The 26,880-nt window shown below is 55.8% G+C and overlaps 2 protein-coding genes across 4 annotated transcripts in view; one reads left to right on the top strand and one right to left on the bottom strand.

Moving 5' to 3' along the window:
- The window catches only part of SGSM2 (small G protein signaling modulator 2), a 42,500-nt gene extending 35,782 nt beyond the window's left edge, over positions 1-6,718 (top strand). For both annotated transcript variants that reach the window (XM_056127859.1, XM_056127858.1), the window contains 7 exons: positions 192-572; positions 767-891; positions 1,209-1,291; positions 1,631-1,740; positions 2,339-2,435; positions 4,803-4,970; positions 5,183-6,718. In XM_056127859.1, the coding sequence (XP_055983834.1) occupies positions 192-572; positions 767-891; positions 1,209-1,291; positions 1,631-1,740; positions 2,339-2,435; positions 4,803-4,970; positions 5,183-5,271 (1,053 nt within the window). In that variant the 3' untranslated portion in view covers positions 5,272-6,718. The remainder of the gene's footprint in view (positions 1-191; positions 573-766; positions 892-1,208; positions 1,292-1,630; positions 1,741-2,338; positions 2,436-4,802; positions 4,971-5,182) is intronic.
- A 2,923-nt stretch (positions 6,719-9,641) lies between these two features.
- Positions 9,642-26,514, bottom strand: MNT (MAX network transcriptional repressor). 2 transcript variants are annotated; one of them, XM_056127866.1, is made up of 7 exons: positions 25,938-26,008; positions 20,839-21,013; positions 19,528-20,107; positions 18,828-18,869; positions 18,531-18,642; positions 13,095-13,287; positions 9,642-12,995 (listed from the first exon to the last, which is right to left on the bottom strand). In XM_056127866.1, the coding sequence occupies exons 3-7, from the start codon at positions 20,001-20,003 to the stop codon at positions 12,241-12,243; spliced, it is 1,578 nt and encodes a 525-aa protein (XP_055983841.1). In that variant the 5' UTR covers positions 20,004-20,107; positions 20,839-21,013; positions 25,938-26,008; the 3' UTR covers positions 9,642-12,240. The 2 variants fall into 2 exon arrangements, with proteins under 2 accessions (XP_055983841.1, XP_055983840.1); XM_056127865.1 differs by lacking the exon at positions 20,839-21,013 and having other exon boundaries at positions 25,938-26,514.
- Between the last annotated feature and the right edge of the window lie 366 nt (positions 26,515-26,880).

The raw sequence follows: 26,880 nt of genomic DNA, 5'->3' as shown, positions 1-26,880 counted from the left end.
CTGATTTCTTTTCCCCTGGTTGCCTGTGTGGCAGCCTGGCAATGGGGGACGAAACGTCTGAGGCCTGGCAGCAGAATCATGGTGTGAAGAGAATTTCCTATTCGCAGATTTGACCCCCAGGAAGGGAGAGAAGAACTGAGGTAAGATGCCACAGTACAGACGTGACCCCTCCATCTGTTCACTCCCATCAGGTATTTATCTCTGTGGATGACCTGGAGCCCCCCAAGCCCCCGGGCTCTGAAGATTCCCAAGTGGAGCTTGAGCAAGCCCCCGGAGGGGGCCCCCCGAGCACCGCTGTGGTGGAGCAGCAGCAGTCAGTGGAGTTTGACTCTCCAGACTCCGGGCTGCCTTCCTCTCGCAATTACTCCATGGCCTCAGGCATCCAGTCAAGCATAGATGAGGGACAGAGCGTGGGCTTTGAAGAAGACTATGGCGGTGGGGAGCCCGATGCTTCAGGCCCTGCGGCCCACGTTTTCTCCGAGTCCCATGATCCCACCCAGGAGAAGGTCTCGAGCGCCAGTGAGCTGGAAGCCGGGGAGGAGCTTGCAGCCGTGTGTGCTGCTGCCTACACTGTATGTAGATGTTCCTGACATCAAGGCTGGGGACAGGCTGGCGGGCTGGAAGGTGAGGGTGCCCTGACTGTCCTGGAGGGTGGCGCTGAGCTCAGCCTCATCTCAGTCCCTACTTCCCTGCTTTTGCTGCACTCCTATATTTGGGTATCACCTCTGACCTCCAGCTCCACCCTGAGGGCCCTCTACTCTTTCAGATAGAATTACTGGACACTGTGGCCTTAAACCTGCACCGCATAGACAAGGACGTACAGCGATGTGACCGCAACTACTGGTACTTCACACCCCCCAACCTGGAGCGGCTCAGAGACATCATGTGCAGGTGCCACTATGGGGCGGGGCAGGGACCCGCCCCCTTTTCCTCTCACTGGGTCAGAATGTCTCCCCCTCACAGTCAGCTACTGTGCCCCACTTCACCCTTCAGCATTCCTGGAGGTCTTTCAGTTCTCAGCCTCTACCGTGTTCTTCAGAAAGCCTTAGCTGATTTTCCTCACTAATATGTGAAGGGAATATATCACTCCTTCACTAATATGTGAAGGGGTGATAATTGGTTCTCATCACACCCCAGATGGTCTCCCCAGGGTCCCTGGGGAGGGAATGGTGTTCCCCCATGATGACTCTTCCTATCATTCCCATCAGCTATGTGTGGGAGCATCTGGATATGGGCTATGTGCAGGGCATGTGTGACCTGTTGGCACCTCTCCTGGTCATTCTGGATAACGGTAAGGGACAGGCTGAAGAGGTATTTGCAAAATGGAATTGGGTTTGAGCTGATGGAGAAGAAATTAGAGGGTAGGGATATGACTCAGGGGGGCTAGAGTGCATGCTTTGTATGTGGGAACCCCAGAGTTACTCCCTGAACACCACTGGTAGCACCCTGAAAATTGAGCCAGGAGTAGTCCCCGCACACTGCCAGCTGTGGCCCCGAACCAAATAAAAGGACCACTGGGTCCAGAAGGGTGGGGTTAAAACCAGCCTTGTCCTCTGAGCCACAGGATACCCCCTGTGAAGTGAGGTGCTGGGGTCTTCTGTCCTGCTGCCTCACAAATGTCTCTCTACAGATCAGCTGGCCTACAGCTGCTTCAGCCATCTCATGAAGAGGATGAGCCAGAACTTCCCCAATGGAGGTGCCATGGATACCCACTTTGCCAACATGCGCTCCCTTATCCAGGTGAGCTCTGCCTTTGGGTATGTGATCACATGAAATAATACCACTGGGCTTGTCCATCATCCACAGGGAGCCCGGGGAGCATTTCAGAGTGTCGTTTACATATATAAGTTTAATTTCTTTCATTTAAAAATATAACTGTGGGACTGGAGCGATAGCACAGCGGATAGGGCATTTGCCTTGCACGCGGCCAACCCGGGTTTGATTCCCAGCGTCCCATATGGTCCCCCAAGCACCGCCAGGAATAATTCCTGAGTGCAAAACCAGGAGTAACCCCTGAGCATTGCTGGGTGTGACCCAAAAAGCAAAAAAAAAAAAAGCTGTTCTCAATATCAAAATTTGGGCGGAATTGCCAGCATGTGAATGCTTCTGTGAACATTCTGGTAAATAGTAGGGTTGATGATGCAGTCAAACACCTGGAAACTGTTATTGTTTCAGAAAGAATACACTCCTGAGAGACAGGTGGGGCATAGAGCACAGTGTCAATCCTAGTATGTGTTCCTGTGTGTGTGTGCCAGCTGTCAGGCTATTGGGGATTCCGGCTTAGGGTGGCCCAAAGAGGCAGCAGAGGGTCAGTCTGGTTCCCTTTTCGACACTTCAGATTCTCGACTCAGAGCTGTTTGAACTGATGCATCAGAACGGAGACTACACCCACTTCTACTTCTGTTACCGCTGGTTTCTGCTCGATTTTAAGAGAGGTAAGAAGCCAGTTGAATGGTGAGCTGGGGTCCCAGCCAGTTGGAGATACTTCTTTCACAGAGTGTTTCTCAACTCTAACTGTACTTTTCTTCTTTAATGGTGTCTGTGGAGCTGGGGGAGACACTTCAGCAGTAATCAGGGCTTACTCCTGGGTCTGGGCTCAGGGATCATTCCTGGCTCTGTGCTCAGAAGACAATAATGGGGTGCTGGGTAATGAGCCCTGGTTGGCTGTATGCAATACAAGTGCTTGAATCCCTGTACTAACTCTTTGGCCCCTACCCCAGCTGTCTTTTGGAACTACCTAGGGAGATTTATAGAAATGCCAGTGGCCTGACCTTAATTGAGGAGGGGGGCGGGATGCTGAGTAGGCAGGGATTTGGAGAATACCATCCTATAGTGTTCAGGGGCTTCTCGTGTCTCTATGCTTGGGGGTTTCTCCTGGCCATGCGATGCAGGGGATCAAGTCAGGGTCAGCTGCAAATAAAGCAAAACTACCTCAACCCATATACTATCTCTTCAGCCCAGCACTCCTAAGTGTGTGTGTGTGTGTGTGTGTGTGTGTGTGTGTGTGTGTGCGCGCGCGCGCACGTGAGTATGCGCACATGTATGTATGAATCCAGAGGTATTTAGAAATGGTGGTTGGGGCCCATCAGGATTCCTTATCTCCCAGCCTTTAATTTTTTATTTATTTTCATTTACTTTGTTTTGATTTTGGATCCACACTGATGATGCTCAGGGGTTACTCCTGGCTCTGAGTAAGAATAATTTCTATTTTATTTTTTTGTTTTTTGGTCACACCTGGCAATGCTTAGGGGCTACTCCTGGCTCTGCACTGAGGAATTACCCCGGCGGTGCTTGGGTGGCCATATGGAATGCGGGGGATTGAACCCAGATCAACTGACTATCGCTCCGGCTCCAAGAATATTTTTTTACTAAGGAATTATTCCTGGAGGGCTTGGGGGACCATATGGGATCATGGGGATTGAACCTGGGTCACTGTGTGCAAGTCAAATACCCTACCTGCTATATTATAGCTCCGGACCCAGCCTTATATATATATTTTAAGATTTGTTTTGTTTTTTGGGTTTCTTTGTTTTTCGTTATTATTTGGGCCATACCTGGTGATGCTCAGGAGTAACTCCTGGCTCTGCACTCAGTATATTATTCCTGGCAGTGCTTGAGGGACCATCTGGGATGCTGGGGATTGAACCTGAGTGGCTGCATACAAGGCAAGTGCCCTACCAGTGAACTCTCCAGTCCCCAGCCTTTTAAGAGATTCTTAGTTGAGAGGTCTGGAGAGATAGTATAGTGGGTCAGCTGCTTGCCTTGCAGATATCCAACTTGGATTCAATCACTGGCACCCTGTGTGGCCCCCTGTGCCCCCCACCCCCCAGGAATGCCTGAATACAGAGCCAGAAGTAAACCCTGAACACAGCCAGGTGTGTCCCCAAAACCAATTAAATCCTTAGTTAAGGGGCGGGGGAGAGATGATACAGCAGGTAAGGCACATGCCTTGCATATGCCTGACCCAGATTTGATCCCCGGTACCCCACAGACCTACCACCACATATCTCCTCAAATACCATCAAGATTGGCTGCTATATTTGAATGAACACATGCTTTTATTTGGCTGGGGAGGTCACACCGGCTATTCTCAGGGTTTACTCCTGGTTCTCTGCACAGGGACCACTCGTGGGCCTCAGGGGACCAAACCTTGCTGCATGCAAAGGCAAGCACTTTCCTCATTGTACTATCTTCCTGCCACCTAAAGGGCTGCCTTAGCCAACAAGAGTACAGGTACGGGACAGAGATACAGTGCAGTAGGTCAGGTGTTTGCCTTGCCTGCAGCTCACCCAGGTTGTTTCCCAGAACCTCAGCCCTGCCAGGAGTAATCCCTGTGTGCAGAACAAGGAATAAGCCCTGTCAAGAGCTGGGTGTGGGCCAAAACCCACAGCAGATCAAACCGAAGAAGAGAATGGGTGTGGAGTCTGCCAGAGGGCTGTATCCAGGGATTAAACTGCAGGGGAAAGCAGGGTCAGAAGAGGTGGTACACTTTAGAAGGCTACAAGCAGCCAACCCGGGTTAAGTCCCCAGCATCCTCTCTATGCTCCCCCAAGCACCACCAGGAATGATTCCTGAGCACAGAGCCTGAGCAGTGCTGGGTGTGGCCCAAAGGTAGATAAATAAGTAAATAAAAGTTAAGGCAGGGTGTTGGCCCAAACCCCACACGCCCCTTCAGACCAGGATGTGTGTAACTGGGAGAAGCCTCGGACTTTGGCCCCGGGAGCTCTCCTCTGCACCTGCACCTGTGGTGCATCTGGATGCCTGAGAGCAGCCACCCAAGCCCTCACCGTTTATTGTGCTAGAGCTGCTATATGAGGATGTGTTTGCCGTGTGGGAGGTGATCTGGGCAGCTCGGCACATCTCATCAGAGCACTTCGTCCTGTTCATTGCCCTGGCCCTGGTGGAAGCCTACCGCGAGATTATCCGTGACAACAATATGGACTTCACTGACATCATCAAGTTCTTCAATGGTAGGAACTGCTCCGGCTCCCCTGGCTGCCCCAGAAGGCCTTTGAGGGCCTCCACTCTGGTCCGGTTGGCGGGGATGAGGGAATACTGAGTTCCTTTCCTGTGGTGTCTGGGGTTCCACAGATGCAAACAAAGCGGGGTGGACACTACCGGAGCCCCTTTCCAGCCACTATCCCCACTACAGCATCCCCACATTTATCCTTGTCTTCCCCAGAACGGGCCGAGCGTCACGATGCCCAAGAGATCCTGCGGATTGCCAGGGACCTCGTCCACAAGGTGCAGATGCTCATAGAGAACAAATGAGAGCTGTAGCCAGGAGGTGGCAGCTAGTCAGAGCCTGGGAATCCAGGTCTCTGGACCCCACAGAGGTGCAGGGGGGTTACAGCAAAGACTGCCCTGGCCCTCAGCCAACTATGCCTGCCTAACTGTGTTCCTAACAAAGTGCTGTGAGCCTGGGGTCTGACTCCAGGCAGTGCTAGCCCTGCAGGGTGGGCTGGGTCAGAATGCCCTAAGGTAAGGGCCGTTATGGGTCAGACCAACCTCAGAGAGCAACTCCCTAGGGAGACACCTGCTCCCTGTGAAAGGCCTGATCTAGCCCCACTGCCACCTGCAGCCTCAACCGTGGCTGTTCCCCCTGGTCTCTCCCTGGTCAGTGCGGCGCTACTGGAGGTAGCAGGGCAGTAGCTGCATGCCTGGGCCCCACCTGACCAGGGTGAGGTAGATGGTGGGGCTCTTGCTCCCTCTCCTGAGAGTCCCTTTGCAGGCCCAGAGTGTGTGCGCACACCACCCCAGTCGGGGCAATGTGATGGCTGCAGTCTCAGGAGTCAGTCCTGGGCTCAGACCGAACCTGCTTCAGGGCTTTCTGAGGGCAACCAGATGTGGGTCCTGAGAGAGAGCAGCCCACCCAGCAGCACTGCCAACTGCCTTTGTTCACCTGAGGTGAACCCCTGCACTGCTCCAGCCCGTCCAGTGTACCCCCCAGTATGAGTCTCATGCTCATTACCCTGTCCTTGCTTTATGCATATATGCATCCCTGAAAATAGAGGTGACATTTCTGCCAGCTGGAGGACACTGGAATGCAGTGGGAGCCTTGCTGCCTCCAAGGAACCCTAGGGTGATTCCTTAGGGAGTTAGTCCTGTCTCAGCCTCCTCTCAGGGACAGCCCCAGAATTGGGGGACAGCTCTCCCAGGCATCTGCTGAGCCCATGGGGTTGAGAAGTGAGTGATGTCTGGGTCTCCTATTTTTGCCCTGGTAGGAGCCAGACCTCACGTTTTCCCTGGGATGTCAAGAGTCCCAGGGACCAGAAATCCACTTAGAGGAGCTCACTCGAAGGGCTGCTAGGAAGGGCCTGGCTCCTGACTCCCCACCTAGGAACTCTGCTTGCTCCGTCATCCCCACGTCCTCCTGTTATGTGCAGGCTAGGTCCCTGGGTGAGGCCACTCTGCCACTAAGGTCTCAAGACTCCCTGTATCTGAGAAACCGGAAAAAGGGCTGAGCAGCCCTTCTGCATCCAGCACGGCCTCCCCAGCCTCCCCCTACCCCTGGGCACTGCACGGCCTCTTTGGGAACCAGTCTGCCCCATTGCCGACCTTTGTGTGTCCTTGGGTCTCCATTAAACTTGGTGGCCCTTGTGTGCCTGCCTTAGCGACTCAGTGGTTTTGTGAGAAAATTTGTATTTTTTTTTCTTTCTTTTGCTCAGAAACTATACTCTTCATTGTAACAAACCAATAAACACAGTATTTGGCAATGCTTGAGGCTCTCGGGGCTATTTGTGGGCTGAAACTAGAGAGTGAGTAACTCGGCATATTGTAGATTTACTTTAGCCAGTGGGCTGGAGCGATAGCACAGAGCGTAGGGCGTTTGCCTTGCACGCAGCCAACGCGGGTTCAATTCCTCGGCCCCTCTTGGAGAGCCCAGCAAGCTACAGAGTATCTCGCCCGCATGGCAGAGCCTAGCAAGCTACCCGTGACGTATTCAATATGACGTATTCAAAACAGTAACAACAAGTCTCACAATTTGTTGTGAGGCGTTATTGGTGCCCGCTCGAGCAAATCAACGAACAGTGGGAAGACAGTGCTACAGTGCTACTTTAGCCAATAGATGGAAAACAGGGCCAGACCCATGAAGAAGTATAATAGAGCCAGCGGAAGAGAGTAGAGGACTGGTCGGGGAAGGTTGATAACCAGACCCCAAGAATTCGGTACCTTTTCAGGCATCTTGCCTTCAAGTAGCAGCCTTAGCCTACCTTTTCCAGCCAAGCTGTAGTTTTCTGGAATTTGGCAGGAGTTTCCAGGCCTCTCCAGCCAGTGGGGAAAGAACTTTTCCTCTGACCTTTGAGTTTTGCCCCCTGAGCACTGTCTTTGAAATACCTGCTTCAGGCTGGGGTGTGTCAGGAGGGTCAAGCCTACTGGAGTAGTAAAGAACCCAACTATAGTAACGGTTTCCTGCCTTCCCTCATCCCAGAGGCTCCTGCTCCATCACCTATGGCTCAAGTCACCAGCATGTGGTCTCTTAGAGGGGCACTGGTTTCCTTGGCATCAGGGCCTGCTGTCAACTCAGTAAGAGCCGTCCAAGCAAGGGAATCAATTGATAACAGGAAGCTCTGGGATTAGGAAATCTAATTTGCCTACCAAGGGAAAAACTTTCTACTTCCTAATTGATGTTGTTGCCTAGTGTAATCAGAGTTTCCACTGCTTGAAAGTTCACACACACAAAAAAAATTCACCAAAAAAAAAAAAAAAGTTCACCAAAAATCCCAGATAAAACTAGACTGGAAGTAGCCAGGTTCCCTCGCATATTCCTTTCACTTCTTCCCTGCTCTAGCCAGAGGTGTCCGTATTTCCCAGATTTGCATCTGGGCTTCTAAGACTAGAGGGATCCTACAGCCACCAGAAGGGGTAGGCTGGGAGCAGTGTTTACGGACAGGAGAGAGGAGCAAGTAGGGCACTGTAAACAGTATCTCAGGGAACCCTCCAACCCAGGAAGTGATTCTCTTTCCTGCAGAGCAGGAGCTGGCAAACAGAAGCACCTAGATTCATACTTGGCATTTTTGTTTTCATTCCCTGGCCCAAGGTCCTTCTCTTGCAGCCTCCAGCTGAGCTGGGGGAACTGACCTTTGAGTGAGGAGAGGGGATTTGCCTGTCCCATGATAAAGTAATAGACTTCAGGTGATCACTTCCAGCACTATTCATCTTTGTCACGGGGCTGAAAAGTGCTAACACTTTATGAGGGCTTAGGAAACACTAATTCTAACCTTAGGCCTGAATTCCAGGTTTGGAAGGGACTAACCCCTTCTTGCAGCTACCAGCAGAGGGAGCCAGCATCTAACCAGTGAAAGGGCTCCTGGCTTGCAGAGTAGTGGATGGGGGAGGGTGGGACACGCGCCTGGTCTTTCTGGAGTCTGCCTTTGCAGACTTCACATGCAAGATATTGATAGCCATTACTACCCCTCTCCCCCTTTTCTTGGGGATCCGCTGCAAGTAGAACCCTACTGAAAAGCTGGGGTTGGGGTGGGAGAGGCAGGAACAGCCTTTTATAGTTATACACTATCTCTATTTAGACCCTGCTAAATGTTCCTGCCCTCTTTCCCTGTACTCCACTTACCTTTTTTTTTTCTTTTTGGGTCACATCTGGCAATGCACAGGTGTTACTCCTGGCTCTGCACTCAGGAATTACTCCTGGCGGTGCTCAAGGGACCATATGGGGTGCAGGGAATTGAACTCGGGTCGGCTGCATGCAAGGCAAGCGCCCTACCCGCTGTGCTATTGTTCCAGCCCTCCCCACTTACTTTTTTTTTTTTTTTTTTTTTTTTTGCTTTTCGGGTCACACCCAGCGATGCACAGGGGTTACTCCTGGTTTATGCACTCAGGAATTACTCCTGGCCGTGCTTGGGGGACTATATGGGAGGCTGGGAATCGAACCTGGGTCGGGCCGTATGCAAGGCAAACACCCTACCTGCTGTGCTATCACTCCAGCCCCACTTCTAAGGCGCTCTTCTCTAGACTGGAGAGAGATGGTTCCAGGCACAGCTTAGAATATAACTTTTTCCCTGGAAGGAACCCCCGCAGTCCCCTAGGTGACATGGTCTCACTACAATCCAATGTACATCCTCTCGGGAAATCTCTTTTCCTTCTGTACATACTCCCGGGAAGCACCCGTCCACCATCCCGTTGGAACTTTCTTTCACTCTCCCGACCCCATGGAAGGTCCCTGTGTGGGGCAGCATTTGGTCAGTGTCGGGAGGGCACTGCCCCATGCTGAGATCTGACCAGCTCCACAGGGCCTCTGCTATGAACTAGCCAGTCACCCCAAACCTGCTTCCTCGTCCACCAGAAAGGGCTAGTTCTGGGTTTATTTACCTCACTCTGCAACTGAGATGAAACAAGATAGTGTTTGTAGGAATGGTTTGAGGAAGTATAAAGCATTGCAAAAGAATAAGGAAGATGAGAACTGCAGTTCTCAGAGGGTTGAACATGGCGATTAAAACTGGTAGGTTCTCAAGATGTTTTCTAAAATAGCCCACTGGAAGCCGCTTGAAGCCTGTCCCCCCACCGCACCTCCTCAGCAGGGCCGGGACAGGCGATTTCTTACCTGAGGCCTCTCCACAAAGAGCTCTGTGGGCTACTTTTTGTAACAAAATGACCCAGATGCTGCAGGCTGGCAGCTCCTGCTCAGGTTTCAGTGCAGGTTTATTTCAGTTTTATATTTTATTCCAGGCAAGTGCTTATTACATGGGTAGTATTCATGTCTCAATACCTAAAGTCTTGGAGCATGAACAGCCACTAGAATACAGTTCAATAGTAAAAATACAATATGTACAAAATTAGGGTTTTTGTAGTTTTTTTTTTTCCCACACAGCAGATGTATCCAAACACATAAAAATCTCTACAGTCTGGGGTCACTACGGTTTATATTTCAGGAAACGGAGACACAGTGACCGAGTCCTCACTGTAAACAAGGGCCACCTCTTTGGGGGACGGGTGGGACCCTGGGATGGGAGGGAGAAGCTGTTCCTAGAGAGAGCAAGGGTTACGGTGACCCCCCAGTCCTCTCCAGGTATTCCCTGCCCTTCTTTGCCTCCCCCCCTCCCCTGGAACTATCTCCTCCTCTCCCCGAGGTAAAGATTCCCAGCCAGTGAGCCACTCTAGACATCAAAAAGTAAAACACGCATGAGAGGTAAGATGTGTGTGTGTATGTGCACGCGTGTCCCCCAGGCTGGAAGGGCAAGGGCGGGGAGGGGCAGGCAGTCCCATGGGGCGAGGACAGATGTGGTCCTGACAGCTCAGAGGGAAGATGCCCAATGAAAGGTTGGCCGAGGCTGCCCTCTTGGGCACACAGCGTCACAGCATTCACAAACAACAACAAAACAACAGCAACAACACCCATCATCACCAATCTGGACATAGTCATTCGGCACTAGTTTGGGGGCCCCCATGGCTCGGGGGTGGGGGGCGGGCAGATGAGGTATCTGTGCAGGCCCAAGGGGCATCTGGCTGACACTCTGGAAGGGCTTTAGGATGCAAGAAGAGAGATGAAAGGAAGGGCAAGGTCGCCAGGTCTCTGACTGGCCCCTCTGCTCTTTAACCATTGTTACACTGGGGAAGCAAAACCAGCTCCCCCAAGAACCAGGGTGGCAGGCGGGGCTGGCTGCGGGTGCAGGAAGCAGCTAGCTTGGAAGGTGGGAGTGCCACATTGGGGAGGTACAGGGGTCCCTCCTGGAGGCCACTAAGGCATCAAAAGCTCTCTTTCCCTTGCCAGCAGAGGTCACTCCAGGGAACGGCTCCTGGGAATGCTCCAGGGCCAGGCAAGTGCAGACAGGGCCTGAGGAGGCATCAGTCTCCTCACAGTAGCACCAGCTGTGGCATCCTGCTGCACACCTGAGGGGATTCTGAGGCCACGCAGACCTCACACCTCCGACACTCACTTCCTCCCAAGGAAAGGCCATTGGAGGGCTTGTGTTCACGTGGAGAGCTGAGTGTGCCTGACACCTAAGGCCACTCGTCATAATCAGCCACACAGGAAGAGAAGTCAGAGCTGTGTGCTAAGGCGAGGCAGGGAGAGCAGCACCCCTACCCCCGATGCCCTCATACCTTCTGAGCTCACTCAGCCCTGCCCTTGACCCAGAGGCCTGCCAAGGAGGCTACACCTAGAAGGGCCCACTGGGGAAAGGGAGGTCTCAAGAAAAATGACGCCAGAGACAGAAGCTGGGCCGAAGCGTCAGCTCCCCTCGATGGTCCAGCCTTGCTCCCACTTTTCCAGGGCCCAGGCGGTTTGAGAAGAGGTTGGGAGGCTTTGGCCAGACCTCTGGGCTTTAGCTTTGTGATGGCCTCAATTGTGAGGCTTCAGGCTTATGGAACTCACACCAGACGCTGGTTCCTGTCTTTCAGGCTACAGGAGACACCTGCGGATGTTCCCCTAAACCCCTGGCACAGAGCAGAGCCCTGTGAACCCAGGAGCAGATGCAGACAGGACCCCTCCCCTCTGCCTCCTGGAAGCCAAAAGCCAGTCAGCACCTCTCTTCCAGACTCAGGCCCCAAGGATGAGTGGGGAGCAGAACCTCTCCCTCTCCACTCCACCCTGGGCCTGCCCTACTAAGGTCAAGCGCCCAGCAATTAAGGGTTGGGGGGGAGGGCGGGGGCTCTGGAAACTTGGCAACAATTTGGGTTTGGTTTATTGCAGAGAACCATCTAGTTTCTGCTATGGGGAGCCCCCGTCGGGGGAGGGTCCCCCAGATCAGCCACTTCCTAGAAGTTGTCACTTGGCCCCGAGTAGGGCCCCTGCCGTTCTAGCTGTCCAGGGCCAGCTGCTGGAGTTCTGCTCCCGTCCCCCTGCCCCCTCCAAATGCCTGGGAAGAGAAGGTGGAGACTCAGGCCCTCACTAGCTAGAGCAATAGCAGCAGCAGCACAGGAAGGCGGACAGGGCAGGGCAGGGCGCCAGAGAACAGGTCCACATCACATGGGTTGCAGGGCAGAGGGTGGGGAGCGGGAACGGCACCGGAGCTGGCGCCAGGCCAGACAGGCAGCCTGTTCACCCGAGAATCTCATTATCAAGTTCTAGTGCAGTGGGGGGGTCCCCTGCCCTGTGCCTAGCTCCCGGGGGCAGCCCCTCCCTCCCCTGGCTCAGTCTCTGCACCCCCTTCCCCTCAGAGGCCTAGAGGTGGGTGGGGTGGGGTGGGGTGGGCCTGGCTGGAATGTGTGGAGCTGGTGGGTGGGAGAGTGGGGGAGCGGTCCCCCTCCCTGCCCCCACTGGGGGGCCTCTGAGTGGCCTCGTCCTCAAGCCAGCTTGAGTGTGCTGACCGGGAAGGAGGGCATGGTGACCATTGTCACAGGGTTCAGCACTGTCTGGCCAACCAGCTGGGGGTGGTGCACCACCTGAGCCCCCACAGCGGGCTTTGCCATGACGGTCGCTGGGGGCCCCAGCCCGGCTGTGCCATTCACTTGCTGGTGTGAGAGGGTGTGGGCGATGTGGCTCACTGCCACGGGCTGGCTCACTGCCACCGGCTGTGGGTACAGAGGCAGCTGGGAGCCAAGGTGGGCCACGTGGTTGAGGGTAGCAGGGTGCACTGTGATGTGGCCAATAGGGGGTGTGGCAGGTGCCAGCTGCACAGCAGGGCTGGGGGCCGAGGGGGCAATGTGGGCAATGTGCTTGCCACCCGGCCCCTGGAGCACGTGGTTCACAGTCTGGATGACTGAGGCGTGGGTGGTGGCCGTGTGGGCGATGACCGTGGAGCCTCCCCCAGCTGTGGCCACCAGATGGGCTGGAGCGGGCACCAGTGTCTGGGCAGGGGCAGCTGGCGGGGGAGGAGGAGCCGGCAGTGATGTCTTCTGCTGTGGTGGCTGCGGCCCGGGCAGGTGGGCAGGAGACAGGGCCACAGACTGGGAATGGGGGTGCGGATGGGGGGGCAGAGGCACAGGGGCAGCGCTGGGCGGCGGCTTCGACAGCTCTGGGTGAGGGCGATGGCTCAGCTTAGACGCGCACAGGCCGGCCTGGTCCTCCTCCATATCCTCGTCTATGTTGTCCTCACCCTCTGTTGGGGGGGAGGGGGGGTGACAGAGACAGGTCAGAAGGGCCCGAGAAACAAAAGGGTGGAGAAATGGAGGGACGGTGGCTGGGGGGCGCGGCTCACCAGAGGCGGTGGAGGTGGAGGCCTGGTCATCGTCGGGCTGGCCGGTCTGCCTGAGCACGCGCTCGATCTCCAGCATGTCCATCCACTGGCTCAGCTCGTGCTTGAGCTCGGCCAGCCGCTGCTGTGTGGCGATTTTCTCCCGCGCCAGCCGCTCCATCTCATGCTCATATTCCTTCTCTTTCCTCTTCAGAGACTGGAGAACAGGGCAGGGGACAGCAGGATTCCCTGAGCAGCAGTCATCTGGCCCCGTGGGTGTCAAACAGCCCCCTTCCAGGAGGTCTAACCTCCAGGTGCCCCGGGCCTCAGGGTGGCCCTGCATGCTGGGGACTGCCTGTGGGCTGGAGGTGGGGGAGGGGCGGGGGACAGTGAAGGGAGCGCAGGTCACTCCCCCACATTTCCACATCAACTCTGTCCTCAAGGTTTCGGCCCCTCTCTGCTATCCATTCCTTGAGGAGGACAGAAGGGCTAAGACCCCTCAGGTCATGCTCAAGGCCCCCAGCACCACTCAGTCAGCCACCGATGGAACCCATTTCCCAAAGAAACCTGATACTCCCTTCTTCCTTCCCACCATTCATCATCTCCACTGTCACCTCAGAATGACTCACCAGACTCTGCGACCTTTCACTTCACCTCCTTGACCTGCCTTCATCTGATCCCCAGAAGCTGTTGGCTTCACCCTGAACTGCCCCCAATCTGGCCTGCTCCCCACTGAGCCCCTCCTCCCTTCACACCTAGACTGGAGCTACAATGACCACCGGCAGAGCTCTCCACACTGCTACTAGCAGGGATTGAACTACCATAATTACTTAAAAATTTATCTATTGGGGCTGGAGAGAAAGCACAGCGGGTAGGGCGTTTGCCTTGCATGAGGCGACCCAGGTTCTATTCCCAGCATCCCATATGGTCCCCTGATCACTGCCAGGGGTAATTCCTGAGTGCAGAGCCAGGAGTAACCCCTGTGCATCGCCAGGTGTGACCCAAAAAGAAAAAAAAAAGTATCTATCAAGGAGACAGGCTGGGGGCAGGAAGGAACCTGGAGACAGGCTGGGGGCAGGAAGGGACCTGGGGACAGTGGTGGAGGGATGTGGACACTGGTGGTAGGACTGGAGTGGGAACATCATCTGCCTGAAACGCAACCTGGTGCCCAAACTGAGAGAGAGACGGCTGCTCAATACCACCCTGAGCACCCGAGAGAACCGTCAAGTCCCACCCCCCAGGATTCAAGTTGTTCTAACAGTGCGATGCTGAGGTCCCTCGCTTGACTAAGAACTCAGGGAGAGAACCTTTTCTTCTTAACCTCTTCCCCAGCCCACAGGTTCACTCCCTCACACAGACCAGATGCCATGCCTCTGGAACCTTCTATCAGAAAGATTCCAGTTTCCCTTCCCACAGGCTTGTTAGCAGCTCCACCAAACAGCATCTCATGTCCCATTTCTCAGATCCTTTCCAGATCTCTCCTGTCCTGCATGACTTAACTGACACTGCAGTAAAGCAGCTCATCCAAGTCTTGGAGCTCCCGCTGTTGGAGCTGCCAGCTAATGTGGGCAATCCAGCCCAGCTGCCGTCCGCTGGCACCCAACCTGCTCCTGAGCGCCTCACTTCCAAGCACGGACCGTCATGGCCAGGCACCACTTCCTCCTGCTGTTCTGTCCAAGCCCCACCCTTCTCAGCACAGTCCCACACACCTGAACAGTTACTTAGTGGGGCAATACCCAGTCCACACTGGCTCATATGACCGAAGTGTTCTGTTTTCTCATTCCTTCAAGAAACACTGCCCCTGCCAGGCTGCAATGGTGGGGAGTAGCCCAAAATGAAAACAACTCAATGCTTAGTTCTTCCCTGCCCCTACAGCTGCTCATGACAGCGCAGTGCACAGGGCCTTAACCTGGGGGAAGGGGCTCCCTCCCCTTCACAGGAGAATCACAGCTGTCCCTGAGACTCAACTTATCCCCACAGCATTTCCTTTGGCATCTTGGGAATAGACTGTCCCTACTGGGCATTGCTGTGTCTTCAAGTCCACCTACTTAGTACCCCCTTAGTACCACCTACTGTCACTCCTGTGGCTCTAAAATCTTATTTCCAACTTTAGTAGTGAAAGAGAAGTACTTCAAACTGTTAGTACCTGTCCCACAGAACCCACGCACCACCACACTCTGGAACCTACGTTGGTCTGATGCCTGGAAGTTTTATACATCTGTAGCTGGTCCCAGGCCACACAGAGCCCTATCAACCTATGAGATCAGCCTGCTTTTCCCCCAGTTTCTGCTGGAAAAACAGAGACCCAATTTCCCCTTACTCTCCCCCTCCCCATCAAGCATAACCACTTTTTGCCAATTTTTCAGAACTATGTGAAGCCTTTTCTTGGAGGCTGGGAGATGGGTCACACCCAGAAATGCTCAGGGCTTACTCCTGGCTCTGTGCTCAAAGACCATTCCGGGGGATGCTGGGGCAACGTTGGGGTGAGATCGAATTTGGAGTCAGTAATCAAACCCAGGTCCACTCAGAGGAAGGCAAATGAAACCTCTGGATGAAGCCTCTCCATGGGCCAAGAGGCCCCTAGAAAGTTTTCCCAGAATCAAACTTTAGTCCATATTGCTTTACTTTATTTGTTTCAATGTAGGAGTACTGCTATTTATTCAAATTGCTTTACTTTAAACCCATTTCCTTCTTAAATCTACCTGAATATGTGGCTCAGTAACGAACTACTCGCCAGCTCTTGTTTCTGTCCATTGTGGTTTCCTTCAAATTCTTTACCCCTATACATCCACTCCCTAACACTCTGGGTCTGGCTGGGGGAACCACGGCCTTTTCACAGCTTCCCACCTCCACACACAACCAAAGCTCTCGCTGGGCACAGCCTGATGCATACCTCTTTCAGCTCCATGGAGTTTGCCATCCTGGCGTGGCAGCCCTTTTAACTATTTTTAGCCTCTAAAACAGCATTCTGCGCTGTCTTGCTACACAACTTTTGCTTGCACTGGATTCTATTCTCTCCGCTCTGCCTGGATCGCTGAGAGGCCATGAGGCCTCAGCTCAAATTTCCTCAACAACTTCCCTCACTCTCCCAAATCCTTCCATCTTTGTCCCTACAGCACTGCTCTCATTGCTTTTAATCCCTCTGTCACAAGATCAAACCTACCACATTTCACAGCATAACCACTTTTTTGCCATTTTTTTCAGAATTATGTGAAGCCTTTTCTTGGAGGCTGGGAGATGGGCCACACCCAGAAATGCTCAGGGTTTACTCCTGGCTCTGTGCTCAAAGATCATTCTGGGGGAGGCTGGGGGTTGGGGTGAGATAGAATTTGGAGTCAGTAATCAAACCCAGGTCCACTCAGAGCAAGGCAAATGCCTTAACCCTACAACATCTCCAGCCCCAATATGCAGCTTTAAAAAAACTGTTGATATTTAAACAAACATTATGCACTGGGAGTGAATCAGCACGGGGCTTTCCAAATATACCTGAATGAATAGAACGAATAAAATAGTGAAGTTGAAGATTTATGGTTAGCCTTTCAAGTTTTTTGTTTCCATTGCCAGAACCAGGATAAATCATCTCTTATAGACAGCCTATTTTGTTTCCTACTCAGACTGGGCTCATGTCCTAAGACTACTGGTTCTGAGTCTGCATTTCTGATTTTTTTTCAAACCCATATGTCATACAAAGCTCCCCTTCCAAAGCATGTGTATCGAAAAATTAACTTGCCGTTTTGTGCTATTTCTAAATAATATTTGTATTGTCTATTTTTCTAACATCCCTATTGAGAAAATACTATGCTTTTCTGTGTAGCACTAATGCAGCAGACAAGAAAAAACTGATCCTCAAGTCACAGCAATCAGAACAGAGATTTGCTCCCAGTCCACATGTAACTGATACTCAAACAAACCCACATCCTGCAGCAAACAAAAACTAGCTCCAGACGTAAGCCTCCAAAGAACCCCGCAAGCCCCAAGACCTGTTCCGGTACCCACTACCAGACCTTAGAGCCCGTAGGCGAGGCCCCGCCCCAGCGGGAGCACGCGCGCACCCACGCGGCTCGGGCTATGCTGCGTCACTCCCAGCCCGCGCGCCCTCCCCCGGCGGCCGGCCCCGCCCCCCGGCCAGCCCGCCAATCCGCGCGCCCGGATGCCGGGAAGCGACCTGGAGGCGCGCCAGCCCCTCCCCCTCGGCCGGAGGGCGGGCAAACGGCGCGCGCTCGGGAGACGCGGAGGGGGCCGCCGGCGGGGAGCGGCCGGGAAGCGGCGCGCCCGCCCTCGGCGAGTCAGGCTCGGGTTACCTGAGGGCTGTGACCCGCAACTGGGGCGGGGGGAGGGGTGGCGCCCGGCCGGACCCTCTAGGCCACCCGCTCCCACGGGTCCCACGCCGGCCAGCCCCCAAGCGTCCCGAGAGCTCCGACAGGGAGACCCTGAAGCGCCCGCGCCCCCGCTCCCGCCCGCGCGGGCCGGCGCCCTAAGTCCCTCCCACTCCCCACAGGCTCCGTTCTGACTCCGTCTCCGCGGCAGCCAAGCGTGGCCGCCCGCCACCCCCCGCCCCCCCGGCCTCCTTCCCGGCACGCGGAACCCTCCCTCCCTCCCTCCGTTTCCAGGGAAACCGAAACTCGGGCAGTCATGGCAACTGTCTTCTCCGGCGGGCGCCCACCCCCCGGCGCTGCGGCGGGGAGCCTGGAGCCCAAAGGGGCGAGACACAGCCCGGGGGACCCTCAAGACGGGCTTTTTTTTTTTGCTTTCTGGGTCACCCCAGCGATGCACTCAGGAATTACCCCGGCGGTGCGCAGGGGACCATCTGGGATGCTGGGACTCGAACCCGGGTCGCTCGCGTGCAAGGCAAAGCCCTACCCGCCGATGCTACTGCTCCAGCCCCAACGGGCTTCTTTTTAAAACAAAAAACCAACCCCGAGGCAATGGGAGCGAAACCGAAATAGTTTCGATGACCCCAGAGCTGTCGAGAGGCGCGGCTCCCCTTCAGGTTTAACCCACTTGGGAGGGTAGGCACCTCAAGGCGTAAGTTCTGGAAGAAATGCTTACGGAGGGAAAAGTGTTGGTGGAGGGGCCGGCGCCGGGTGGAAGCAGCCACGCCCAGCTCTTCCCCGCCCCCAGTCGGGCGCAATCCGGGTTCGCGCCCCGGCTGCTCCACCCTCCTCCCCCGCGGGCGCCCGCACAGCGGCAGGCAGGAAGGATGGGCCGGCCCCGGGTTTGACACGGAGCAGCGAGGGGGGGCGGGCGGCGGGGCTAGGGGGAGGGGAACAACGCGGCTGCGCACGCGCCCTCCCCCTCCCGGGCGGGGAGCCCCGCTGACGTCAGCCGAGCCATGTGCTCGGCGCCCGCGTGGAGGCGGGCGGGGGAGCCGGCGCGGGAGGAGGGCGGGCGGGAGCCGGAGGAAGCGCTGCAGCAGCGTCGCCGCCGCCCTTCGGAGGGGCCGCCTGCCCTCCCCCATACCTGGATGTACCGCAGCGCCGTCCGCAGCACGCTCAGATTCGACGTCTTCTTGTCGTCCACGTTGGGGATGTTGCGCTTCAGGGTCTCAAAGCATTCCTTTAGATGGGCCCTCCTGGGGAAAGGGAGCAGCGCGGTCAGCTGGCACGCACGGGGCGGGAGGCCAGGGGTGGATGGAGTGGGGGGAGGGGGGAGGGGCAGGGAAGGAAGGCTCCAGAGAGCTTTGGGGTAACTAGGGGTGGCGCTAGGCCCAGATGTTGGGAGAGGCGAGCCCAGAATTACAAACACACGCACACACACCTGTTCTTCTCCAATTTGTTGTGGACTTCTCTGGTTCCGATCCTGAAACCCAGACAGACAGAAGGCTCAGGCAGGAGGGTCTGATTAGGCGGCCTTCCTGCCCCCGCCCCTCCCCAAGGCCACGGCTTTTTTCTGTTCCTGATATTCTCAATAAAAGCAAGCAGTGAGTGATGCTTGCCCTGCGTGGTGGCACAGGCACCCTTGGAGGGCACAGACGGGCTCCAGGGAATCAAACAGCAGAGACCTGCGTCACCTAGAGGCCCATAAGCCAATAATACTCAGTCCAAAGGCACAGAAATGTCATAGACCCAATGGGGGGTAGGGAGGGGGAATGTGAGAAAACACAGATTCCTGAGAACATTGCCCTACTCCGGGGGACTATGAGTGAGAATGTGTTCACATATAGAGGAGGGCCCTTCTAGGTAGGGGAGGGAGGAGGTGGCTCTGTAAGGCTAGTTCTTTTGTTTTGGGGCCGTACCCAGCAGTGCTCAGGGATCTCTTCCAGTAGTGCTGTGGGAGCACACTTGGTGCCAGGGATTGCACCTGGGTCGGCCACATGCAAGTCAAGCACCCTGCTAGCTGTCCTACAGCTACCCCTCTCCCCCCAAGGGCTAGCTCTGGAGTTACCTTAGCACATACAGCCCAGGGGCTGGGTGTTCTTTCTATCCCACAGAACTGGATTCGGCCACCCCTCACTCACCCCCCAGGCCGCTTCTTCTGTTCGCTGGATTTGACTTCTTCAGCGGGTGCCAGCTTCAGGGTCCCAAGGGTGGGTGGGGGTGGCTGCTGGGGGGCCAGCTGGGGCTGTACTCCAGGGTGTGGCGCTATGGTCAGGATGGGCGTGGGGAGGGGCTGCAAAGGTTTGGGGCTGCCAGTGGGTGGGACCGTGGTCTTAGAGTCTGTCAGCAGGGGAGCAGGTGGGGGCACCTGTGGCCTGGTGGGCAGGGGGGCAGATTCCTTAATGCTGAGTCCAGGGGTGCTAACCAGCGCTGGCTGGCGAGGTGCCAGGGGCAATGGCTGAGCTGTGGGTGGCAGGGGAGGTGGTGGGGGCAAAGGCTGCGGGGAGTTGGTCACCACTGGAATAGGAATGACAGTCAGTGGGGTGGGGGTGGCAAGTGGGGGTGGGGGTGCTGGCGGGGGTGCAGGCGGGGACAGAGGCAGGGGCGGCGCCTCCATGCGGGGTTCCTCCAAGGGCAGGGCATGGGCCAGCCTGGCCAGGCTGCTGGCCTTCTTCTGCTCCTGCTCTCGCTCCCGCTCCAAGCGAAGCCGTTCCTGTTCCTCTACGCAGAGAGAACACAAGGGGAATCTCAGGCAGGCTAACAGTCCAGCTTCCCCTGTCCTCTGACCAACCCATCCTCTAGCCCTATCCCAGCCAATGTTCAGCGACCACAAATACCCACCTATGCCCAGCCAGGCACTGGGCTAAGCGCTGAGGACTGAGTAAGACAGACCTGTCCCTGCCTTCGGGGAGCTCATGGCCTGGGGGTGGGGGTGTAACAGGAACTATGAAAGGCCAAGGGATGAGGTAGGTGATGAGCAGAGAGGGCCAGGAGCAACAAGGCTAAGGGGAGTGCTGAGTGATGAGGTGGGCTGAGGCCAGCTCACAAAAGACCTCACAGGCCCCAGTAGGAGAAATGAGGGCTACAGAGAACATTGCTCCAGGGTCAGCAGTATTTACTGAGCACCTAGTGGGCAAACAGTACTTTTCATTTCACAGATGTACCAAAGCAGCTCAGGGTCAAGTGACCTGCAGAGGGTCACTCAGTTGAGACTGGGGCTTAGACCCAGCCAGTTCTACCACCTGGCAGATGCATCACTGGCTCTGCCAACACAGGGTCACTAACCCAGTGCTTTCAACCAGTTTGAGGAGTGGTGCTGGTCTGCAGGTGTAAAAAAGATTGAAACCACTGCACTAATACACATGCAGACACATCACACATGGGGAACTGAAACCACTGCACTAGTTCACAGACACACACACACACACACATCACACACAGCAGGGCATTACCATCAGCTCACACATGAGGAAACCAGAGCCAGGTCTGTGGACTCCCAGGCTATATCCCAATGCTCCTGGTCTCCTCAGAGACCGGACAGAAAACTTCTTCTTCTGCCCTCGGTTCTTGAACTCATTTTCCTCCAAATCCCCCACATCCTCACCAGCAGCAAGTTTGTAGCACAAACTACAAAGGAATGAGGCAGATAAAAGGAAAGCTGGATTTTCTACAGGGGCGGGCAACGAGGTCTGACAATCTTGTACCCTACTGAAGTCCAAAGAGGAGGGTGAAGCCCGCTCAGGAGCTGACTTGAGAGGTCAAGAGAAGCCCCTCCTATTCCTGGGGCACCTCCCCCACCCCTGCCCCCGCCCACCCGCCCCCTTCGGTGCTGTGCATTGTCATCCTTCAGTGTGGTCCCCTAGCTCCAAATTCTGATCAGGAACCTTGGCAAGTAGTTGCAGCCCCCAGGCCAGGGTGCAGGCGGGTCCCCCAGCCTGCCTTCCTGCCTCGGTTTGCCACACTGCTGACTAACAGAACAGTCAGCTCAGTGGCTGGGTGGACACGCCCCAAACACCCCACCCCATAAGAGGGAGGGTGTGTGTGTGTTGGGGGTGGGGGGACAAAATTAGGTAAGTGGTCTCTGGGGCGGGCACCTCTCAAGTCCTTTACAGATATTTTGGGTTCAGGGGATCCCAGAAAACCTCAGGGCTCTTGGGCCAGTTAACAATCAGGGAGAGCCAGGTTGGCTAGAACACAGGCAGCTCCACCCGCCCTCCCACAGGCAGCAGAAGAGGAAGTAGAGGGGGAGTGTTCTGAGAGGGGAAGCACTCAGTGGTTTCCCAGCAGCCAGAGTTCAAGGGCTGGACTGGTCAGCCTGGGCCTCTTCCGTATCTCCCCTGCCCTTCAGGAAGGGGAGCTGGCAGGCTGGTGCAGGCTTGCTCGAGTGAGCCGAGGCCTTCCTCACCCAGACTTTTCCAGCCAGCGCTGGCTTCTGTACAGCCCGAGAGAAATCACCTCTCTGTGCTCTGGCTTTCCATAGACAGTGCTGCGAACTCTTCACAGCCAAGCTGGGAGCCCCCAATTATCTTCCCTCACTCCAGTCTCAAGACTAGATCTAGAAGCTGGAGTCTTAGCAGCCCTGTTCTTCCATTATTTTGTCTAAAGCCAGAAGCCCCATTTTCATTGGCTTTGGGGCAAGTTTTCACTTTCCCCCAAGCAGGGGAACATAGGGCCCCTAACCTCAAGGACAGGAGCCTGGCATACTGCACTGAAAGAAAATCTCATGTTCTGCATACTTGGTTTTTCTCTTTCTTTGCTCAGGGGTTACTCCTGGCTCTGCACTCAGGAATTACTCCTGGTGATACTCAGAGGACCATATGGGGATGCCAGGGATTGTACCTGGGACCATAAGAAATGCTGGGGATTGAACCTGTGGAAGGCAAATACCCTATTCCAGCCTTGTTCTGCATATTTGGAAGTAACTGCACCACGCCCCCTACCCCAAGGAGATGTAAACCTCTTTCTCATTAAATGCCCTCTTCTACAGACTGGAGGGTATAACTCACAGGTGCCAGGAAGAACTCAAACTCGATCACACTAGGATCAGAATGTAAGGTCTGATGTCGAACAAGAAAGGGTGTTCCAGACCAGCTCAGCCCACCAAAGCTGCCACCTCCATGCCCACTTTGGCTCATTCAGAAATGTTGGAAAACAAGTGATAATGTTGTAAGGTGCTTGCCTTGCACAAAGCCAACCAGGTTTTGATCGCTGGCAAATCCACCCCCATCCCATGGTTCCAGGAGCTTAGCCAGCAGTGATCCCCAGCCAAAACTAAAACCAAAACAGATGGGTGGGTGGGTGGGTGGAGTCTGGAAAGATAGTCAGCAGTTAGGGCTTTTTCCTTGCACTGGCCAACCCAAGTTCTATCCCCAGCATCACCTCTGGTTCCTGAGCCTATCCAGGGGGTGACAGAGCCAGGGTAAGCCTCAAGCACCACCGGGAGTGGACCCCAACAAAAACCAAAAATACAGAATAGCAACTTTCTCTCTGCAGCCTGGGCAGAAGGAAACAAAGGTGGGGAGTAAACTGTGGTCCCTTGGGGTGCTTCTCAGGACCACTGTGTTTATGCTCCTTAAAATGAACACTCAGCTGCACTCCTGGGTGCACTCTTCCTCTCTCACATGAACAAGACTTATTTTGGCACCTTTCTGGGATCTGCTCAAAGGGACTCCGCAGTGAATTTAGCATGCCCCTCCAAGGGCTGGAATAGAGAACTGGGCAATGGTTCCTGAACCAGGCTTATCCCTGGTTCCCTTCAGTCACTGCACGCTGCTGTTGCCCAGGTATCAGCAGGCACAGGGCTGAAGAGTTCTCTACAGGAGGCCTTGAACGTTCACGGGAATTCTCCCCTCTCCATAGATGCTCAAGACAAGGGCTAAGATGGCTCTGGGCCCAGTAAGCCGGAGGACACGTTCAACTCCCTCCTATCAAAGAGGGGATTCCATTTGTGCTATCTCCATGACGCCAGAAGTGACCAGGGTCTTCTGCCGACCACCAGGCTGGCCTTGTCCTCCCCTCGGCCCTCTCACTCACAGGAACTGGCTTGTGCAGCTCAGGACAAGCACTCCTGAAACTGAGCCGGGCACAGGCAGAAGAGCTTCATTCAGAGCCGCTGATCACCCTGGGAAAGCACCCCCCGCCCCCCTGAGTTTCCCCATTCTAAATCAGAGGACAGAACTTCAACAAGGGCAAAGCCATATGGATAAAACTGCTGTGGCCAGGTCCGGTCTGAAGCATCCGAGAGCTCATGGAGTGATCCTGGTTTTCCAGGCCCCTTGAAACTTACTGCCCTTGTAACTAAAGCAGCCCCAGTGCAGTGCTCTGCCCCCCCAGTGCCCACCTGAAAGTGGGCAGAGCTCCCAGGCTTTCACAATGCTGCACACCTGGTCCTTGTCCTCCTGAATGGCCAGCACTGGTCTCACTTATCTTGGAAAGGGTGAGGGATATGACAGTGGGTGTTGCCTACCCTCTCCCTGAAGGGACACCTGCCTGGGGGTAAAGTGAAGGTGAAGTGAGCACTCCCTTGGGGTAACACGGAGTCACTCTGGTTCAAGCATATACAATATCCGGGACACAGTGGAGTCAAATTAGGTACTACAGTAGTCAGGTGTTGATGGTGACAGCAGGTGAAGACTCAATCCTTGCAACCCTCCCCCCCCCCCACACCCTCAGCAGGACGTTCCGGGTCACCAGTCATAGCTCATTGCCTGACCCTGCTCCAGTCGGCTGGTGAGCAGTCCCTGCCCATCACTTCCACAAAACCCAATCTCCTATTCGGAGTGACTCGACCTTGAGAGGCCAGCAGACCTACTGAAACCGCGGCCCGCGCTTTCTCCGCCTCGAGCCGCCAGCCTGCCCCCAATGCTTCCCCGCCCGCCCTGACAGCGGCGACAGCGGCAGCGGCGGCGGCGGCGGCGGCGGCAGAGGCACGCGCTGCAGGAGCGCGCGCGCGCACACAACACACACTACTACCTCCGGCATGACTCATCATTGAAGCAACAATAGGCAGAGAAAAAGGAAAGGAGGGCGAAGCACTCTCACCACCACCAACGCAGTCGAAGGGCTGTGAAGGGGGAGTTGGAGGGGACGGGAGTTCCCTGATACTGCACTAATCTAGGGCTGCGGGCCTCGCTAAAGATGAGAAAACGGAGCTTTTCTTATTTTTGCAACATGCCCAACAGTCCTTATTTTTGCAACATGCCCAAGCTGGGAGCCCCAAGGGAGAGTGGAAATGAGAGATATCTAAAGTTCTAGTCTCTTCACCAGTGGGGCGTGAACATCAAAGCTTGCCCCTTTTCCATCAGGCTTATCCCACAACGCGGCCAACCCGGGGTGTTGCCAGCAGATCTTGGTGAGAGCGTTTTTAGGATCAGTGGGAATGTGTGAGCTCTAAAGGTCTCGTTGCTTTGGGATCCTAAGCGCTTCCCTTGCCCTAAGATCAAAACAAGGGGGCTCAGGGGAAACCGGCAGGTGAGCTTGGCTCCTCCTTCGCAGGGCAAAGGCTCTCCCAGGGAGATGCCCAGCGGCCAAAGCCAGGGCCCAACCCGGAGCGAGGCTCCGCCCAGGCCCCGCCCCTGGCCGAGCGCGAGGCGGCGAGGCGGGGCCTGGCCGCGCCGTCCCCAGCGGGAGTGTCCCCCGTGCACGTGGTCGGAGGCGGGGTTCGTACACGTCACCGCCTGGTGTAACCAACGAGCTTGGAACGCAGGCACACGCAACATTCCAGCCGAGAGCGGGTTTGGAACGCGCAGACACGCCACATTCCATACCGGTTAAAGTGGGGCGCAGCAAAGGGGGGCTGGGGGCTACCCCCAGCGACCTGCGGACCATTTCGCAGACATTAACCCGCCAGCTCTCACCCAAACCCCGGACCCGCGACCCAGCCCAGTTCTAGGAGGCGGGGTTAGGCGAGGCTGGCCAGGATCATAAGACACGCGATGTCATTTCATTCTGCAAAGGCCGCCTCCGCCCAAGAGGCGCGTAGATCTGCCGGGAGCGCCCCCCGCACCCTCCCCACGGCCAGGAAAGCCGGGGAGTTGCTCGGCGTAGAGTAATTCCCATCCCCCTCACTCGGTTACACACACGCCCACTTGTGTGCACTATACGTTCGCCCATGTACACGTCCGTTCATCCGCTTGGCTCAAGGCTCACATCACACAGCCCCCGTGCATACACACACGCACGCACAGGCGGGTCTGCCGCCTCCACGCAATACCATTCCTCACCCCATCCCCCGGCTCACATATCTTCAGCTCTACCCAGGGTGTTGCTGACCTACACGTATGGAGCCCCCCGCGGAAGATGCACAGGGTGGTAGGCAGCGGGGTGGCGCCCACAGGAGCCAGGTCCCTTGCAGCATGTTAATGAATTCATTAATTAATTTCACTGCCCACCACACTCCTCCCCAGGCAGCGGCTCCTGAGCGGAGCCTTGCGCTGCCCGGCTTCACGGATCGACCAGGAAGGTGTCCTGCCCACCGATTCCCGTGGGTTCGGGGACCGGGTCGCTCGCCTCCCCTTCCCCAGAGCCCCAGGGGCTCGGCCCGGCCGCTCACCACGTGCTCTCTGTTGTTGCTGCGCTTGCCATTCCAGGAAGCGGGCCGCCTCCAGTAGCGTGTCTATGCTCATCGCGCCGAGAGCAGCCGGGGGCGCGCCGGGGCCGAGACTGCGGCCCGCAAGCCGAGCACAGGTCAGGCTGGCGGGCAGGCAGGAGGGAGGGATCACCTCCGGGGGGCGACAGGGCTGGGCGGCGCAGCTCACTCCGCAGGGAAGAACGGGGGAGCACGGGGAGAAAAATCAATGTCTCCCAAAATATTTGCAAAATAGAATTTGCAAATTGAAAAAAATATGCAAAAAAAAAAGGCGGCACTGCTTCCCTCCTTCCCCTCCCTCTCTTCCTCCCTTTGGATGCCTCCCGCCCCGCGGTCCCCGGGAGTCCCGCCGACAAGAAAAGGCTTTGCAACAAGATGGCGAGGAGGCACCGACACACACAACAAGGGAAGGAGCCGCGCTGCCCCCGGCCGCCGCCCCCGCTACTACACCGGGGCCGCAGCCAAAGCCCGGACCGGAGCCCCCGCCCGCTGGGCCGCGGCGCCTCACGAAAGCGAGGGGCGGGGTCCTAAGCGTCCTGGCCCTGCCCACTACAGACGGCGCGAGCACACGTGGCCTGGGTGGGGACTGATCGATCGCGTTCGAGCCCCTCGTTTCCGCTTTCCCTCCTCGCCCCGCCCCGACTGTAAGCCACAGCTTGAGCGAGGGCTACGTCTGTAGGCCATTCACAACTAAATTTGTCTTGCAGGAGGGAAGGTTGGGAAATTCAAGACCTAAATAGCTCAAATAAGGAGATCCCGGGGCAGGGAAACCTAGGGAAGGCAAAGACTGACCGAGTGATTTCACTTAAGTGATTAAGTGAAATAGCTCAAATAAGGAGATTCCGGGGCAGGGAAACCTAGGGAAGGCAAAGACTGACCGAGTGATTTCACTTAAGTGATTAAGTGA

This window comes from Sorex fumeus, unplaced genomic scaffold (assembly GCF_029834395.1).
Source record: "Sorex fumeus unplaced genomic scaffold, SorFum_2.1 ptg000063l, whole genome shotgun sequence".
NCBI classification, from domain to species: domain Eukaryota; kingdom Metazoa; phylum Chordata; class Mammalia; order Eulipotyphla; family Soricidae; genus Sorex; species Sorex fumeus.
This window is presented reverse-complemented; position numbering and strand designations above follow the sequence as displayed.

Coding starts and splice junctions, on each gene's coding strand:
- MNT (XM_056127865.1), bottom strand. CDS start 26,010: ATGAGCATAGACACGCTACTGGAGGCGGCCCGCTTCCTGGAATGGCAA. Junction 18,870..19,527: donor CAGAAGAAGCGGCCTGGGGG/GTGAGTGAGGGG, acceptor TCTGGGTTTCAG/GATCGGAACCAGAGAAGTCC. Junction 12,996..13,094: donor CTCCACCTCCACCGCCTCTG/GTGAGCCGCGCC, acceptor CCCCCCCAACAG/AGGGTGAGGACAACATAGAC.